Below are 17,345 nucleotides of genomic sequence, written 5' to 3'. Positions count from 1 at the left end.
ATTCCCACATATAATTACAGGTGACAGATGTCACAGGCAGATTGTCCTCACATGTTGGCCATTGACTGTAATTAAATAAACTAAGAGATAGCAAATCCGTTAGCTGGCAGCTAAAGTTGCTATAATGGCTAAAATGGATTAGATAGCTCCAATGTGTGATGAAAAAGGACCAATTGTCTGTCTATTCCATATCCAAAATAAGGTTGGCTGGTAATAATTCTAAAACAAAATTAGCAGTTTATAAAAATAAGATTTTCAGGATGATGAATGAGACTAAGGGAAGACTCCCAAAGTATTCAAGGGCACTACCCATGAGAAGTGCAGAGGAAGAAAAGTGCATCTAATGGCTGTTGTGGAGGTAAAACCATGGTAGCTAAATGATGCAATAAGACATTGTTTATCCCCTCATAGCTGATAGCGATTGGGAAGTTACTAATTGCTGAAAGTCTATAGAAGTTGCAAAAGAAATTAAGAACAATACAGTTCAGGAGGTTGACATTTTCCATACTTTCAAAATGACTTGCTTATTTACTGCATAATAAAAACCATAATGAGTTCAATTGTTTTAAAATTTTTGGTTCCCACCAAAATATTTGAGAAAGTTCTGATAATGATATTTTTCCATGTCAATAAGACTATGTGGTTTTGTTTGTAACTCTGAGAATATAAGGATCTGAAGAACAATCTCCTAAGCCAGAGATCAAAATTTGATTTAAAGTGGCCCTAATCAAACAGATATCTTAGTCAAACTTAAGAAAATTTCTAGCAGCAAATTATGTTTACAAATCACTCTACCTATAAACCCAAGTGCTTAATTGGGCAATCCAGAATGTCCGAGTTGAGTTGTTAAATGTATGAACATTGGAAGTCCATCCCCAGCCTACAGAAAGAGGACAAACTGTCCCTCTTGATTATTTGAGGAACAGCTGCAAGGTTTATCAATCTGAGAACTGGCTTTCACAATTGTTATAATTTAGGCTTGCATTTTAATTGATGGAAGAAGAATACTAATCCAATCAAAGTCTGGTAGCTTAGAAGCCTGATTGGAAAAAAAAAGACTTATTATTATTGAATTTATAATTATTTTGTCTCCTATGCTGCTTTTAAATGTTACATTATATTAATCATATTATTAATATATGTAAGATATTCTAGAGAGGTAAACATGATGAGCAGGGATGTTCTCCATCAAATTTGTCAAGAGTCAGTACTCAAAAGTGGCACTTGTATAATATGTTAAGCACAAAGTTACCACTTCTCATTTTTATTTTATTTCAAACTCTTATACAATTCACAGAATTCCAGAATTAATGCATTTTTCCCAACAATCCATATCAATGTATATTAATTTAATATATCATTCCTTATCTTTGGTTTTTTTTTCATTTGGGCTGCTAAAAAACTATTTTCTCTCCTTTTGTTAATGATATAGATAACAGTTCAGTTGATTAACCCCTCTACTTTACAGCCAACATTAATTTTTAATTTATTAATTAAATAGAAAATGTTGTGTTTTTAGTATAACTCAAGTTTTTACTCAGGTCCACAGTTTAGGTGGGAAAATCTCTTGAATGTGATTGGCTGGCTCATCTGACAGTCCCTATAAAAGGGGAACTGTCAGACGGGTTCAGCAGTTCTGTTCTCACTGTTAGCTGAATAAACAAGTTGGACCTTGGGCTGTGCATCTTCCTTCACCCACAATAGAACACTGGCGACAAAGGTGGGATCTTAGGAAGAATAGTAACAAAAGAGCTGATCAAAAGGTGGCCTAGCAGAATTGGTCATTGGGAAAGATTTGTCCCGAATTCAGCAAGATGACCACGCACACTCCACCAGCACCTTTCAATCTGGCCATTGAACACTGGGACTCTTATATGATCCGATTTGATTGTTTCCTAGAGGCCAACAGCTACAAGCACTCTTGGACAACAGAAAGAGAGCGCTATTTTTGAGTTATTAGGGCTCTGAAATCTTCAATACAGCCAAGGCACTGGTCGCTCCAGCAGCAGTCCAAATGATGTTATGGGACATAATCCAAAATGCACTCTGAATGCATTATGCACCAGCACCATCTAAGATTGTCTGATGGCATGAATTCCACTGCCAGAGCCAAAATGAAGGAGAGTCAATAAATGATTACATCGCCGCACTGCGGAGGACTGCCATGTACTGTGAATTTAGAGATCTTGAAGATCTACTACTGGACTCGTCTGTGGAGTCAGGGATGTGAGTCTTCAACGGAGATTACTAGCAAAGCCCAACCTCACCCTGAAGATAGCACTAGATGAAGCCAGAGCCACTGAGACTTCAATCAAAGCAATGGCAACAATTCAAAAGGACAAAAGCCCAAATAACACGCATTGTGGCAACACAGCCCAACAAGATCACAATGAACTGGAGGAGTCAACAGACGAAGAAGAAGATGTATAATGACTCAAAAGTATCAGGAAAACTATGAAAACTGAAGAAGGACAGTCTGCATGTGCCGGTTGTGGTGGGAATAATTCAAGAGCAAATTGCAGATTCAAGGAAACCATCTGTCAACATTGTGAGTGAAAAAGCCATTTAGCAAGAGTATGCAGAGCCAGCCAGCTGGCACCTTGCAGAAACAAGCCATCCAATACACAGGGTACAAAGCCGAACAAGCGTGGAAACTGCGGAAAAAAGAAAACCAACATTCCGAGTCAGCTGTGACGTTCCAGACATCCATTGGGAAAGCCAACTCAACACGAACAAGAAAGATCAACATCACCGTCACCATTGAAGGAATACCCTGTGATATGGAAGTGGAGACTGGGTCCTCTCTATCAATAGTTTCATGGGCCACAATGAAGAGGATAAAGCCCAGCATCTTCAAAAATAAACTGCAAAAGCAGAGAATTTATTTGAAAGACTATTGAGGGAATCATATCCCTGTTGTGGGGATGGGAACATTTCAAGTAACATTTAAACAGTTTCAAGGGCCCCTGCGACTGACGATCGTCAAAGGCAAGTTACCCAGCCTCCTTGGACTAGACTGGTTTGAAGCATTGGGACTGGGGGTGACTGGTGTCCATGCGATACCAGATGACAGCATCAAAGAACTGATTAAGGCATTTGAGGACGTTTCTGATGACAATTTGAGCAAGTATGTGGGCACCCCTATTTCATTTAAGCTTGACCCCCAGGTTGTCCCAATCTGACTGAAACTGCACAGAGTACCATTCACGCTTAAGCCAAAAATAGACAAACAGCTTGACAAATTAATCATGCAAGGGATATTAGAACCGGTAGACCATGCGAAATGGGAAACCCCTATCGTCACCCCTATAAAGGCAGATGGATCAGTCCACATTTGTGCAAATTACAAGTGTACCCTAAATAAGGCCCTTCAACAAAATGCTTATCCCATCCCCATAGCGCAGCACTTATTGCACTCATTGGGGAAAGGTAAAATTTTCACCAAATTAGACCTGACGCAGGCATACCAACAACTCCCAGTTGATGCCATGGCTGAGGACCAAACCATTTTAACCCATAGGGATGCCTTTAAATGTCGCCAGCTTCAAGTCAGCATCAGTGTGGCTCCAGGCATCTTTCAAAGCCTCATAGAGCACCTCCTACTGGGAATTCAGGGAGTTGTCCCATATTTTGATGATGTTTTAATAAAGATGCAAAAAATAAAGATGAATTGCTAACCAGGCTAAGGGAAGTACTAACTAAATTCCGAGAATCAGGATTAAAAGTTAAATGAGAAAAATGCAAATTCGGAGTCCCCAGGGTCAAATTTTTAGGATACCTGATAGATGGCTCAGGGATCCACCCGACTGCAGAAAAAATTAAGGCTATCCTGGAAGCACCTACTCCCAAAAAATCAAACTGAGCTTTTTTAGGTCTCCTCAATTTTTATAGTATTTTTCTCCCAAGAAAAGCCACTATAGTGGAACCCTTACATGAACTCCTGGGATAACAGGTTAAATGGATTTAGGGGAAATGGGAAGCCACCGCTTTCGCGGCTGTCAAAAAAACTGTTGTTCTCAGACAGCATCCTAGTCCAATACTCTGAAACTTTGCCTGTCAACCTCACTTGCAGTGCCTCCCCTTTTGGGGAATGGCACTGAGGCTCCTATAGCGTTTTACTCCAGGACTCTCTCGGGGCAGAAAGAAACTACAACCAATTAGATGATGCATTGGCCGCAATAGCTGGCATTAAAAGGTTCCATGAATATTTGTATGGCAGACACTTTCAACTCATTACTGACCACAAACCGCTGCTAGGACTACTCGCCAGAAACCTACCCACTTCGACTATTCTATCACCTCAACTCACAAGATGGACAATGTTTCTAGCTGCCTATAATTATAAACTGATCTACCACCCAGGAAAATCCCTGGGGCATGCAGACACACTCAGCTGCTGTCCATTTCTGGAAACAGCACAAGACCCAGCTCCAGCAGCAACCGTACTCCTCATTGAGGACTTACCCAGGCTGATCTCCGTGATAGAGATTGCTTGTTTTTCAGCAAAGGACAAAACCTTAGGGCATATACTGAGTTGGGTTGGGAGGGGATGGCCTAACGGGCCAGTATTGGGAGAGTTGAAACCATTCTATAACCGACAACATGAATTATTAGCAATCAAGGGGTGTTTGTTATGGGGGGAGCATGTTACTGTTCAACCAAAATTATAGAAACAAATTTTAGAATTATTGCATATGGATCACCCGGGAATAGTTAAGATGAAAACGTTAGCTAGAAGTTATGTGTGGTGGCCCAATATAGATAAAGATATCACAGAATGGGTAGGAACCTGTAAGAATTGTCAAGAATCAAGGCCCACACTGCCAGCAGTGCAACCCCAGGAATGGGAATCCCTAAAATCCCCATGGGCTAGGATTCATATAGACTTTGGGGGACCGTTCCACGGGCAAACGTTTATGGTAGTTGTGGACGTATATTCAAAATGGCTAGAAATTATACTGATGCACTCTACAACTGAAGCCATGATTAAAGCCCTAAGGAAACTATTCGTGACACACGGCCTACCGGACGTCCTAGCCTCCAATAATGGGCCTCAATTTCCCTCCACCCAATCTGAGATGTTCCTAGCGGAATTGGGCATTCGCCACGCACTAACAGCACCATTTCACCCCTTGGCGAATGGCCAAGCAGAGAGAATGGTGAGAACCCCGAAAGAGGCGTTAGCAAGAATGGGGCCAGGAGACTGGCAAACACGTATAGACACTTTTCTATTAATACAACATGTCACACCCAATGCAACCACACATAAAAGCCCCTCCAAGTTATTGATGGGGAGGAAACTGAGAACTAGGCTAGATAGACTGCACCCCAACTACTCCAACGAGAAACCTCCTGACTCCACCAACAGAGTCAGGGAATTCAAAATAGGGGATGGGGTGTATGCACAAAATTACATGGAAGGTTCCCTCTGGATTCCAGGACAAATAATAGCCATCACGAGCCCTAGATCTTTCAAAGTGAAATTAGAGGACGGCTGAATATGGCAGAGACATATCAACCAATTAAGGGGGAGAATAGGGAAACCCAACACAAAAATAACCTTCCAAAAGAGAATAATAAAGTCCTCAAATTCCCCATTACAATGGCCTCAAACTCAGAGAATCCACAACCACATGTACCTGGGGAAGCTGGAGACCAGCAGCAAGGCTACTGTGAGTCAACTCTAGAATAAGTAAACACATCCCAAGGGGAGTGCCTGCAGGTTCCAGGGGCGGAACAAGAAGCAGCAGCAGACCCAACAGATCTGACCACCATCTCACTCCCAAATGATTTGCACAGGTCAGAGTAGATGCATAGAAACCCCGTCTACTTGCACGACTATGTTAAGTGATGTTTTTGTTGATTAGTTACAGTTCAAAATCAGAAGGGATGGGTGTTGTGTTTTTAGTATAACTGAAGTTTTCACTCAGGCCCGCAGTTTAGGTGGGAAAATCTCTTGAATGTGATTGGTTGGTTCATCTGACAGTCCCTATAAAAGGGGAACTGTCAGACGGGTTCAGCAGTTCTGTTCTCACTGTTAGCTGAATAAACAAGTTGGACTGTTACCTTAGGCTGTGTGTCTTCCTTCACCCATAATGGAACAGTAAATTTCAATCTCATTTCAATCACCTTAATTTCTTCATAGACATAGAGAAAGAAAAATCTTCATTTTCCTGAACATTGCATAAGCTCTGTGTATGATATATGGATATATGAGGTTTCAATCTGAGGTGATATTTTTTCACTAGCAATTTATATCATCTTCTTTTTTTATTTTTTATTTTTTTTTTTATAAATTTTTATTATTTTTTTAACATAAAAAACACAACAACAAAACATAAAAGTATCAGCTCCCCCATATTTTTGTACACACAGTAAGTCGGTTGGTCCATCGGTTTTGTGCATTCACCTCATAGTCACAATTACAGTTACTTTATATAATACTCTTATCAATACAAATTTATAAATCCTAGTATCGCTATTAAAGAAAAAAAAAAATTTGACTAAACTTTTATTCGGTCATGCCTTTATGAGATAACTATATTTTAAATATTTTATTCTAAAACAAATCTTATAATCATACCAATTCTATCCCAAATATGAAAAAGAAAGAAACAAAGAAAACTATTATATAGATATAGTATCAAAAACCAATAAAAGGAAAGGGAAAATAAAGTCATTATTATTCCTTATTATCTAACTTTTATATTTTAATATTTCATCATTCAACCATTGATAGAAAAGATCCCAAACTAAATAAAATTGTTTATCTTCTTGCTCTCTAATTTCAAAAGTCAATCTACTCATCTCAGCACATTCCAAAATTTTCTTTACAACTTCTTCTTGCAATGGAATTTTCTCATTTTTCCAATTTTTGCAAATACAATCCTAGCAGCAGTCAATACATTTACAATCAAATATTTCAACTCTTTACTATAAGTATCTGGTAGTATTCCCAATAGAAAAAACTCCGGTTTCAAGTCTATATGCTTCTTCGTCATTTTTTCCAGCCACATGTGGATTTTAGTCCAATATTTTCTAGCATCCTCACAAGTCCACCACATGTGATAGTATGAACCAGGTTTCTGATGACATTTCCAGCATTGTTCGGATTTGTTCTTGAACATTCTTGCTATCCTTGTCGGGGGAAAATGCCACCTGTAAAACATCTTATACAAGTTTTCTTTATAGGCTGTAGACATTGTCATTTTATAATTTTGCGACCATAATTTCTGCCATTTCTCTAAATCAATCCCATATCCAAAATTCCTCCCCCACGCAATCATAGTTTCTTTAACTTGTTCTTCCTCAAGCTTAATTTGCAATAAATAACCATACAATTTTTTAATCACCTTTTCATCAGTACCCATCAAAATCTTATCCAAGTCAGTTTGCTTATCATAAAATCCCTCTGCTTTGGAATCCTCATAGTACTTTGAATGTATTTGCAAATATGAAAACCAATTCATCTGTATACCTTGTTCTTCCAATTTTTGCATCAATTTAAGTTCACCCTTTTCATCTAATAATTCCCCATAGTTAACTGTTTGTTCCTTTTTATAAATTATAGGATAAGAAAACGCTTCTATCGTCGATAACCAAACTGGAATTTTCAAATAACACTGTTTTTTTATCTTCTCCCAATTCAACCACAGAGACTCCCGTATATAATGTCTTCTAAAATACCCCTGTGTTTTAGTTCCCTTGTACCATAAAAAAGCATGCCAGCCCAACAACAAATCATGACCTTCTAATGTCAACAATCTGGTTTTCCTTAATGTTATCCATTCTTTAACCCACGTCAAGTTTGCAGCTTGGTAGTACAACTCCCAATTAGGCAGACCAAACTCTCCTCTAAATCTAGCATCCTGTAAAAGCTTTAACTTTATTCTTGCTTTCTTGCCTTGCCATATATACTTCAAAACAATTTTATTTAAATCCTCAAAATATTCTTTTCCAAGCCTAATTGGTATTGTTTGAAACAAAAATAAGACTCTGGGTAAGATGTTCATCTTGATTGTTGAAATCCTTCCTATTAATGACAATTGTAAGTTCTCCCATTTTTTCAAATCTTGAGCTATCTGTTGTTTAAGTTTAATATAATTATTCTCCTTCAATGTACTACATCTTGATGTCAAATATATCCCCAGATACTTAACCTTGTTTGTAACTTGAATTTTTAACAGTTCTGCCAACTCTTCCCTTTGTTTCAGCAACATATTCTTTGACAAAATCTTTGTTTTATCTCTATTTATTTTCAAACCAGCCACCTCCCCATAGACCTCTATCTTTTCCAACAGTTTCGAGGCTGTTTCTATAGGGTCTTCCAAGATAAAGACTAGGTCATCTGCAAAGGCTTGTAGTTTAAATTCTTCCTTTTTAATTTTCATTCCTTTTATAGTTTTATCTTCTCTGATATTTCTATTCAACACTTCCAAAGTCAATACAAATATCAAGGAGAAAGAGGACAACCTTGTCTTGTGCCTTTTCTTATATTAATAGGATCTGTAAATTCTCCCTCCATCATTACCTTAGCTGTTTGTTCATTATAAATTGCTTCTATTGCCTGAATAAATCTTCTAGCAAAGCCCATCTGTTCCATTAAAAGTAACATAAATCTCCAATTCACGTTATCAAATGCCTTTTGAGCATCTAAAAATATCAAAGCCATTTGCTTTTCAGGATGCGCCTCATAGTATTCCAGGGTGTCCAGAATTACTCTCATATTGTCTCTGATTTGTCGCTTTGGCAAAAACCCATTTTGGTCTGGGTGGATAAAGTTATTCAAGTACTTTTTAAGTCTTTCTGCTAATATTGAAGCAAAAATTTTATAATCTGCATTTAGTAAAGAAATCGGTCTATAATTCTTGATTTGCAGTAGGTCCGCCTCCTCTTTTGGAATAAGTGTAATGTAAGCCTCTGACCATGTTTTAGGTATCATCTTTTTTAACATAACTTCATTCATAACTTCTAACAGTGGAATACACAGTGATTCTTGAAAGATTTTATAAAATTCTACAGGAAACCCGTCTGGACCTGGTGCCTTTCCATTATTTTGTTTCTTAAGTGCTTGACTTAACTCCATCATTGTTATATTACTTTCTAGCATTTCTTCAATCTCTTTAGGTATCTTAGGTAGATTTGCATTCTGCAGGTATTGTTTAACTTTCTCCTCATCAATGTCTTCTTTCTTATACAAATGCTTATAAAAATCATAAATAATCTCTTTTTTTTCTTTGCTGCCATAACAAATTTTACCTTGGTCGTCTATTAACTGCGGTATTTTCCTCGACTCTTTCTCCTTTCTCAATTTGTATGCTAGCCATCTACCTGGCTTATTTGCATCCTCAAAATAATTCTGTTTAGCATTCCTAATTTTCTGTGCCAATTCTTCTTTCTCTATTAAATCCATTTTATGTTTAGTTATATCCAGTTTCATTTTAACATCTTTTCTGTGTGGCATTTTCTGTAATTCTTTTTCAAGTCCCTTATATTCATCATCCAAGGCTTTAAGAGTTTGCCTTTTCCTGTTATTCTTTTTTCTTGTATAGTCTATTATCAAGCCTCTAACATAGGCCTTCATTGTGTCCCAAACATTCTGTATTGAGGTGTCTTCTTTTCTGTTCTCTTTAAAGAAGAAGGCCAATTCTTTCTCCATCCATTGTATAAATTCCTTATCCTTTAAAATAGAATTATTTAATGTCCATCTCGATCTTTTCCTTTGTCCCTTCCATTCAATTGTCAATGGGTTATGGTCAGCCCAAGTACTTGTTTCAATATTTACTTCTTGAATACTAGACATTAAATCTGTTGAGATCCAAATCATATCCAGTCTGGACCATGATAGATGCCTATTTGAATAGAACGTAAATTGCTTAGATTTATCATTTCTTTCTCTCCATATGTCTTTTAAAGTTAATTCATCTATCATTTTAAAAAGGATTTAGGAAGAGTTTTCCTGTTATGCTTTACTGTTGTTGCAATATAGTCAAGTCTATTATCCACAATTCCATTAAAGTCTCCCATCATAATTACATTAGCATAGTCAAGTTCGGCAGTCTTAGTATGTAATTTTCTATAGAATTCTTCCTGTTTATCATTGATTGCATAAATTGCAATCAAAAGTATCTTTCTATTATTGTCCATTATTTCTACCATTAATATTCTCCCATCATCATCTGTATAAATCATTTTTGCTGGAATGGCCTCTTTAATATATAAAACCACCCCTCTTTTCTTGGATTGTGTCAAAGAGGTAAACAATTTCCTAATTTTGGTTGTAATAACAATTGTTCATGTTGCTTTTTAATATGAACTTCTTGTAAACAAATTATGTCGAACCTTAATTTCATTAATTTATGGAAAATCTTCCTTCTCTTAGCAGCTGAATTCAGTCCATTTATATTCATTGTAATCAATTTTTTCTCTTCCATAATTATGTTTTATGTTTAAATTTAACCACTCTCGTGGGTCTTGCCTCACGTTGATCTTTAATATCCACTTGTCCACCTACTGCACCTTCTTCTTTTCCAACCTCCATTTGTTCCTCTTGGGATTCAATTGATGGGACCTCCTTTCCTGCTCCTCCTTCTCTGCCTCCAAAAACCTCTGCACAAAACAGTTCTGCTTTCTCAATTGAATCAATTCTATGTCTCTGTTCCTGCCACGTAAACATCAATCCTTCTGGAATCAACCACCTGTAAGACACCTCTTTTTCCAATAACCTTTTAGTCAGGAATCGGTATTCTCTTCTCATCTCTCTCACTCTTCTAGGTATTTGTTTTAAAACCAAAATTTCTTTACTTTTGTATTTCAGTGGCTTCTCTCTTGCTACTTGCAATATTTGTGTCTTCAAAGATTTTTTAATAAATCTAATATGAACTTCTCTGGGTAGGTTATTTCTCATCGCATATCTTGTAAAAACTCGATATATCTCATCAATTCCATCCATCATCTTCTCTTCTGTTATCTCGGCGCCTCCGCCAGAATTCCTACCATTATCGCAACCAAATCTTGTCCTTTTTCTTCTTCTATATTTTGGAATCTAAGATAAAATTCTGATCTATCCAACTCCCACTTCAACATCTCACTTTTTTCTTGTTCAATCGCTGTTAATCTATTGTCGATATTTCCAATTTTCTCCTCTCTTTGTTTGCCTCCCTCTTCAACATTTTGAAGTCTCTCTTCATATTTTTCCATCATCTGTTCCATCCTACCTGTTCTTTGTTCAATAGTATCCATTTTTACCTTAAGATCTTGAATTCCTTGCATAATCATCTGGAAGGATACTCTTTCTTGTTCTTTTTCTTTCTCTTTATCTTGCTTTAACAATGTCTGAATTGAGCGCTGTCCAGATGGTGGGGAGGCAGAAGCAGACATAGAGGCACCCGAAGATATAAATTTCTTACTCATTTTAAGTGGTTCCAACTCTTCAAGTTTTTTCAAATTTTAATCCACAAAAAAAGAGAGAAAAAAATATGAAATTATAATCCAAGGTAAAAGGCCAACAATAAAAAAGCCAAAAGTGAGAGAAAAAAAGAAAAAAAGAAAAAAATTCTTCAAATTCTTCCTGACCTTAGTCCAATAAAAAAGAAAAAAAAACCATAAAAAAAAGTAACAGTAAAAATAAAAACCCAATAATAATAATAAACAAGACAAAGCCAAAAGGAAGAAGGGAAGAAGAAAAAGAGAAAAACAAAAAACAAAACAAAAACCAAGAAAAATAAGTTTCTTCAGATTCCACACCTTAGTCCAGCCAGAAAAAAAAAAAAAGAAAAAACCTCAATTGAAAAAAGGAAAAAGAAATAGTCCGCTGATGTACATTAAAAAAAAAAAGGAAAAAAGAGAAAACAGGATCCAAATAGGCAAAAGAAAAAAATAAAATCAGTTAAATCAAAATAAAATATAAGTAGAAAAAGAAATTCAGAGGCTTCCTTTGCAAATAAATCAAGCTTAAAAGTAAGGACCTTGATGTTAGTGAAGGGGTTGGCAGAACTCAAAAAAAACAACAACACTGCACTCTATTTAATTATCCAAGGCTCTAATTATAACTCCCTTCTCTTTCCCACAAGCTTCAAAGCTGAGCCATGTATATCCAGAAAGACACCTGTAATAATATTCCACAAAGTGCTTTCCTCTATCTTATCAGGGGATGTCCTTGAGAAGAAGAGTCTATTTTTTATTTTTTTTAAAATATTTCCGAGCCTCTAGGTGGCAGTGTTACAAAGTATCATAGTTCTCACTTTCCCCCCTCCTCTCTTAAGGGAAAGCCGGCTTGCAATACACAAAACAGAAACCGAAAAATCAAACAAAATCAAGAGAAGCCTCTAGCCCAGAAAAAAAAAAATAAAAAGTCCAGAAGAAGAATAAAACATATAAATATATAGAAAAAAGAAAACAGTCCAGTTATCCAATAAATAACAATAGAGTCCGGAAGCAAAGAAAAGAAAAAAAATGGATTCTCTCTTTGACGTTTCCCTAAAAAAACGCCGCTAAATCAATTTTGTCAAAAAACAAAACAAAAATCACACAGGTTTCTTCAGATAATTAGAGTAAACTTTCAAAATTCAAAAAAGAAGTTCTCACCCAACCGACAAACTCTTTCTCAAACTCTTTCCGTCTGGAGTCGCCCCGGCCTCAGCAGCATGGGGGCTGCCTCTCCGCCGCTGGCAAGAAGAGCTTCACCCGGGCTCTCCAGGGATTTTGCGGTATCCCCGGAATCCTCAGGATATGCTCTTCACGATGGCTGTCCCTACGGGACAGCGTAGGTCCGTTGGACCGGCCAGTGGCGGAGATATCGGCTGCAATCGAGGAGCTCGATTGCAGACCGTATCGCCACGGCGCAAGCTCCTCCCATCTCCATTTTATATCATCTTCTATAGCAGTGTTGGCTAACCTTTTCCATGTTGTGTGCCGAAAATGCGCTTGCCTGCACGCTCGCATGCCTGCAGCCATGATGCAATGCACGTGTGATCTCCGCCCCTTGCACATGCATCGTGTGCCTCTGCCCATGTGACCCCCATGCACCGCGTGCCTCTGCGCATGCGCATGCTGCGCCCTGCACATGTGCATGCCTCTCCCACATGTGCATCTCCCCCCGCACTTAGCAGATACCCGACAATCAGCTGACTGATGGGGGGGCATGTGCACATGCGCAGTGGGGCTCTTCTGCGACCTCTTGTGTACCAGCAGAAAATGGTTTTGCGTGCCACTTCTGTTACATGTGCCATAGGTTCACCATCACAGTTCTAAAGTCACCCAATCATTATTTTATATTGCTTAAACAATGGCTGAGTGTTGCTATAAAGATGCTAGCAATTACTAGTATGGAAATGACATAAAACTGCATCAATAGAATTGACTTGTATTGCAGCAGTTTTATTACATGTTTTGCTATATAATATTGGAATATAGAATTGCTAACTATCAAATTTCAAAATAATTTTGCTTTCTTGCTGCTCTCATAAAACTAGCCTGGACTCTCACATAGATTCTCACATATTTTCAAGAAACAACTATTTTAATAGGTGATAACTCAATGTTGTTCAGATGAACGTAATAAATATAATAAGTGTGAGTATACGTTCCTTTTGAAGGAAATATATGTTGAGGAAGGACATTTTAAATGATAAATTATTCATGATAAATATATTACTGTTTTTTCATTTGAAAATGCACACTTAAAAGATCAGTGTTATTTTTAGGAAAAGAGCACTACTTTTCTCAATGAAATATGAATTGTGATTTCACATATAGCTCTTTGTAAGTAACATAAGGAATAGAAAATTAATAGACTCAAACATTTCTATTCATAAAAAATGCTTTTGGATTTTTTTCCCCGCTGTCAAGTGAGTTTATTCTATAATATATTGTTTAAAATATCCATAAATTTCACTTTCAACATAACTTTACAAACATTATTTTCAAAACCTATGACATTGAGTAGCATTATTTAATAAGCTTTGACATTTTGAAGAATTTCTATGCATAATAAGCTCACATTTACATCCATTTTTCATTTTGAAATTTATTGTGAGAAGAAAACTATAAGGAAGTATACCTGAACATTACTTTTGTTTTCTACAGTATGCCAGTTCAGACATGTCATTGTCTAAAAACCATATAGGGTGTATCTACACCCTCTGTGTCATTAAACATCATTTGAAAAACATATATGAAGCAGTCAAAGATTATTGAATGATGGAAAAATAGGCTTGAATAGGACTTCAGAAATTACAAGATTATATTAAATACCTCAATCATATAATTCATGTGGAAACTTATATTCCACTTATTATACATAAGTAGAGGAATAGTGCAAACCAGACTAGAACCCAGTTTGCACTTAGAAAGTCCAAGTTACAGTAATCTTTTGAAAATGAAATGTCAGTTGGAATACATTCATTAGAAGGCAAAAAACGTTGCAATGTTTTACATGCATATGAACAGAAAATAGCAGAATAATTGTAAAAACATCACTGAACATATGCACAATAATCCAAAATGTGATAACAAACTCTAACTTTTGAACTCTATTCCAGCCTAGCTTTGCATCCTGATAAAACCCTTGTTGCTACAGGACAAGTTGGCAAGGATCCTTATATCTGCATCTGGGATTCCTATAATGTACAGGCTGTCTCTGTCCTAAAAGATGCACATACCCATGGAGTTGCCTGCTTGGCTTTTGATTCAGATGGCCAGGTGTGTATTTACTCAATTTATATTTCTGTTGTACTTAATGCTCTAGTAGAGTGGAGCCAAAATATCCATTCCCCTGTTTTTGAAGCAGTCTCCTCTTATAAAACAAGAGTGTTACAATTTTCTGATAATCCTTTGGGAAGAGTAATATTTATAAAATGTTTGCTTACTTAAACTTATGTGGTAGCAACAAGATAACCTAGAGTAATCTACATGTAAATTTATTTTCCTGATAAGAGGGGTTAAGAACATAAAAAGAAGCTTGTAATACAGATTAGATGTAAAATACAAAGAATTTATTTTTTCCAATATACTATTAGAACGAGATTAGTTTAGAGCTTAGCCAAAGGGTATAATCATGTTTACTTGATGTCACATTTCAGAAATAAAGCAATCAGGTTCCAATCCCTCCAAAATATCAGTCAGGATCAGGCACAAAGAAAGAACCAATCAGAGACCAGCCCTCACCAACCTACACCAATAGATAACCAGTTTATCTAAAGACTAATAAAAACAGGAATCCAAACAGTCCTTCCCTAGTTGTCAGTTTATCTTTAATTATGCTGGTGAAGGTACTGGTGAAATTTCAGGGACTTTGCTGCCTAACTTATGGTCATTAAAGCTCAACATTGCCCAACAGTGAAATACTATACCAGTAAAACATTTTAAAATTTCACTTGTTTTAATTTTGCATCATTAATGGTTGGTGACATTTTCAACAGCTCTAAAAGTATCAGCATTGAATACTTGGTGAAAATTCAGCCTGACAGTGATAGCAGGGAAAGAACAGCAGTATATAGATAGACCATTGCAAATAGGTCCTGCAGTCAGGTTGATTTTAAGTGCCTGTCTCACAGCTGAAAGAAACGTGTGAAAGAGAGATTGTTCTTTGAAGCCATAGTTCTGACATTCCTGAGCTAGTTTAGACCAGTGGCTTGATTCAACTAAAGAATCTTCTACCAGAAATTTAAAAAAATTCCCAAGAGATTGGTGACATATTCAACTGTCCGTTTTTTGAAAAAGAGAAATTATCTTCCTGCATGAGAGATCCAGTTGTCTTTCAATTTGTTGTTATTTTGGTTCACAAAGTGGTATTAAAGATTGCATATCCAGATTCTGTTTGCTTGGATGGGTGGCTTGTTTTAAGGCATTTATTTTTTACATTAGCAAAGCAAGATGTATTATGTCTGTTGCCATGTGTTTCTAAAATATGAAATTAACAAAAGGAAGATGCTATAGATTGTTCTGAAACACGTTAAATTCCATTTACAAGAATTTTTGGAAGGAAGGAATATTTGTGCTAAATAGTGAAACCTATAATGCATTTGAATCTTTCAGCATTGTCTATACAACGCTTTCAGCATCTCTTTTCAACCCCTTTATGCATTGATGTATTGTAGTAAGTTACTCCTGAACTGATATTCATTTAAAAACTGTTGTGTATTATTTTTCCTAAGCGTTTATCTTCAGTGGGGTTGGATGCCAAAAACACAGTCTGCATTTGGGATTGGAAGAAAGGAAAACTACTGGCATCAGCTACTGGCCACTCAGATAGGGTAATCAGCTAATGAATTTGCCATATATTTCTCTTGTAATGTTGTATGAGTGTTGTTTGTATCAAGAATACAAATTAGCTTGTAAAATTCTTTATGGGAAATGGTGTTATTTCATATAATGGAGGGGTAATTTAACAATTAGGATTTTTGCCTGGATTATGTCACTGAGAACCAAATATAATTTGGAGTGATTTGTTGCTTCTGTTATTTTACTGAAAACAGTTGGCTAGGCTACTAATTTGATTGTAAAAGTTTAATATCATATTCTATCTTAGTTTAATTCACTTTTTGGTTTCATACATTTTACTTCCAAGTCGTTACCAGCCTATTGAAGAAAAATATAACCTATGATATGGATAAATGGATTCCACCTTCTCTTTTTTGCTTCATGGACTGAAAGAAACCTGGAATGTTGTGGTCAAGTAATAAAATAGGGAAACTTAAACTTCCCCCTCTGAGCACCTCTTCTTTTACCTTATGGAAGTTTGAATTGGAGGGTGATCACAACAATAATGCAATAGCTCTGAAAAATTTTACTTGTGGAGTATATCTATTCCATTAATAGTAATTAAAATGTACATTTTCATGGGTGTATGTTGTCATATCCAACATACCAGGCTTCCTTCGCATAAAGTATCACTTAGAACAGAAAGAGAAAAGTTTGGCATAGTTGGGAAAGTAACAGGCTAGAAACCAGGAGACTGAATTCTGTTCTCACCTTGGATGCAAAGCCAGCTGGGTAACCTTGGGCCAGTCACTTTCTCTCACCCAACCACTTCTGAAAAACTTGGGTAGCCATTGAGAATCGACATGATTGAATGGAAATTAAAAAATGCATTGTGAGAGTTGAGTATTGAATATCACACATGGTTTCGTGCATTAATGTGTAAGGTTTATGAGGGTGAGATTGCAAAAATCTTAACAGTTTTGGACTGCTTGAGAGATTTAACCTGTTTTTTAAATTGCATCTGTGGTATTGTAAAAAGTGGCACAATATTGCCTCTTTGAAAAGATATACTGATTTATAATTTCCCTGAAAGTCAGCTTGTCCATCACTATGGGTTTATTCCTGTATATAATGCTGAAGGAGCT

At 36.5% G+C, this 17,345-nt stretch overlaps 1 protein-coding gene and 1 pseudogene across 3 annotated transcripts in view; both read left to right on the top strand.

The window, feature by feature from the left end:
* EML6 (EMAP like 6) overlaps positions 1-17,345 on the top strand; it is a 132,702-nt gene that overhangs the window by 13,899 nt on the left and 101,458 nt on the right. For all 3 annotated transcript variants that reach the window (XM_087930577.1, XM_026696033.2, XM_087930566.1), the window contains exons 3-4: positions 14,541-14,700; positions 16,155-16,253. In XM_087930577.1, the coding sequence (XP_087786703.1) occupies positions 14,541-14,700; positions 16,155-16,253 (259 nt within the window). The remainder of the gene's footprint in view (positions 1-14,540; positions 14,701-16,154; positions 16,254-17,345) is intronic.
* LOC148127560 (uncharacterized) lies at positions 1,815-2,694 on the top strand (annotated as a pseudogene).

Source organism: Pseudonaja textilis, chromosome 1 (genome assembly GCF_049901715.1).
Source record: "Pseudonaja textilis isolate UNSWEBS1 chromosome 1, rPseTex1.2, whole genome shotgun sequence".
Taxonomy (NCBI): domain Eukaryota; kingdom Metazoa; phylum Chordata; class Lepidosauria; order Squamata; family Elapidae; genus Pseudonaja; species Pseudonaja textilis.
Note: the sequence above shows the minus strand (reverse complement) of the source record. Positions and strands in the feature narration are given on the sequence as shown.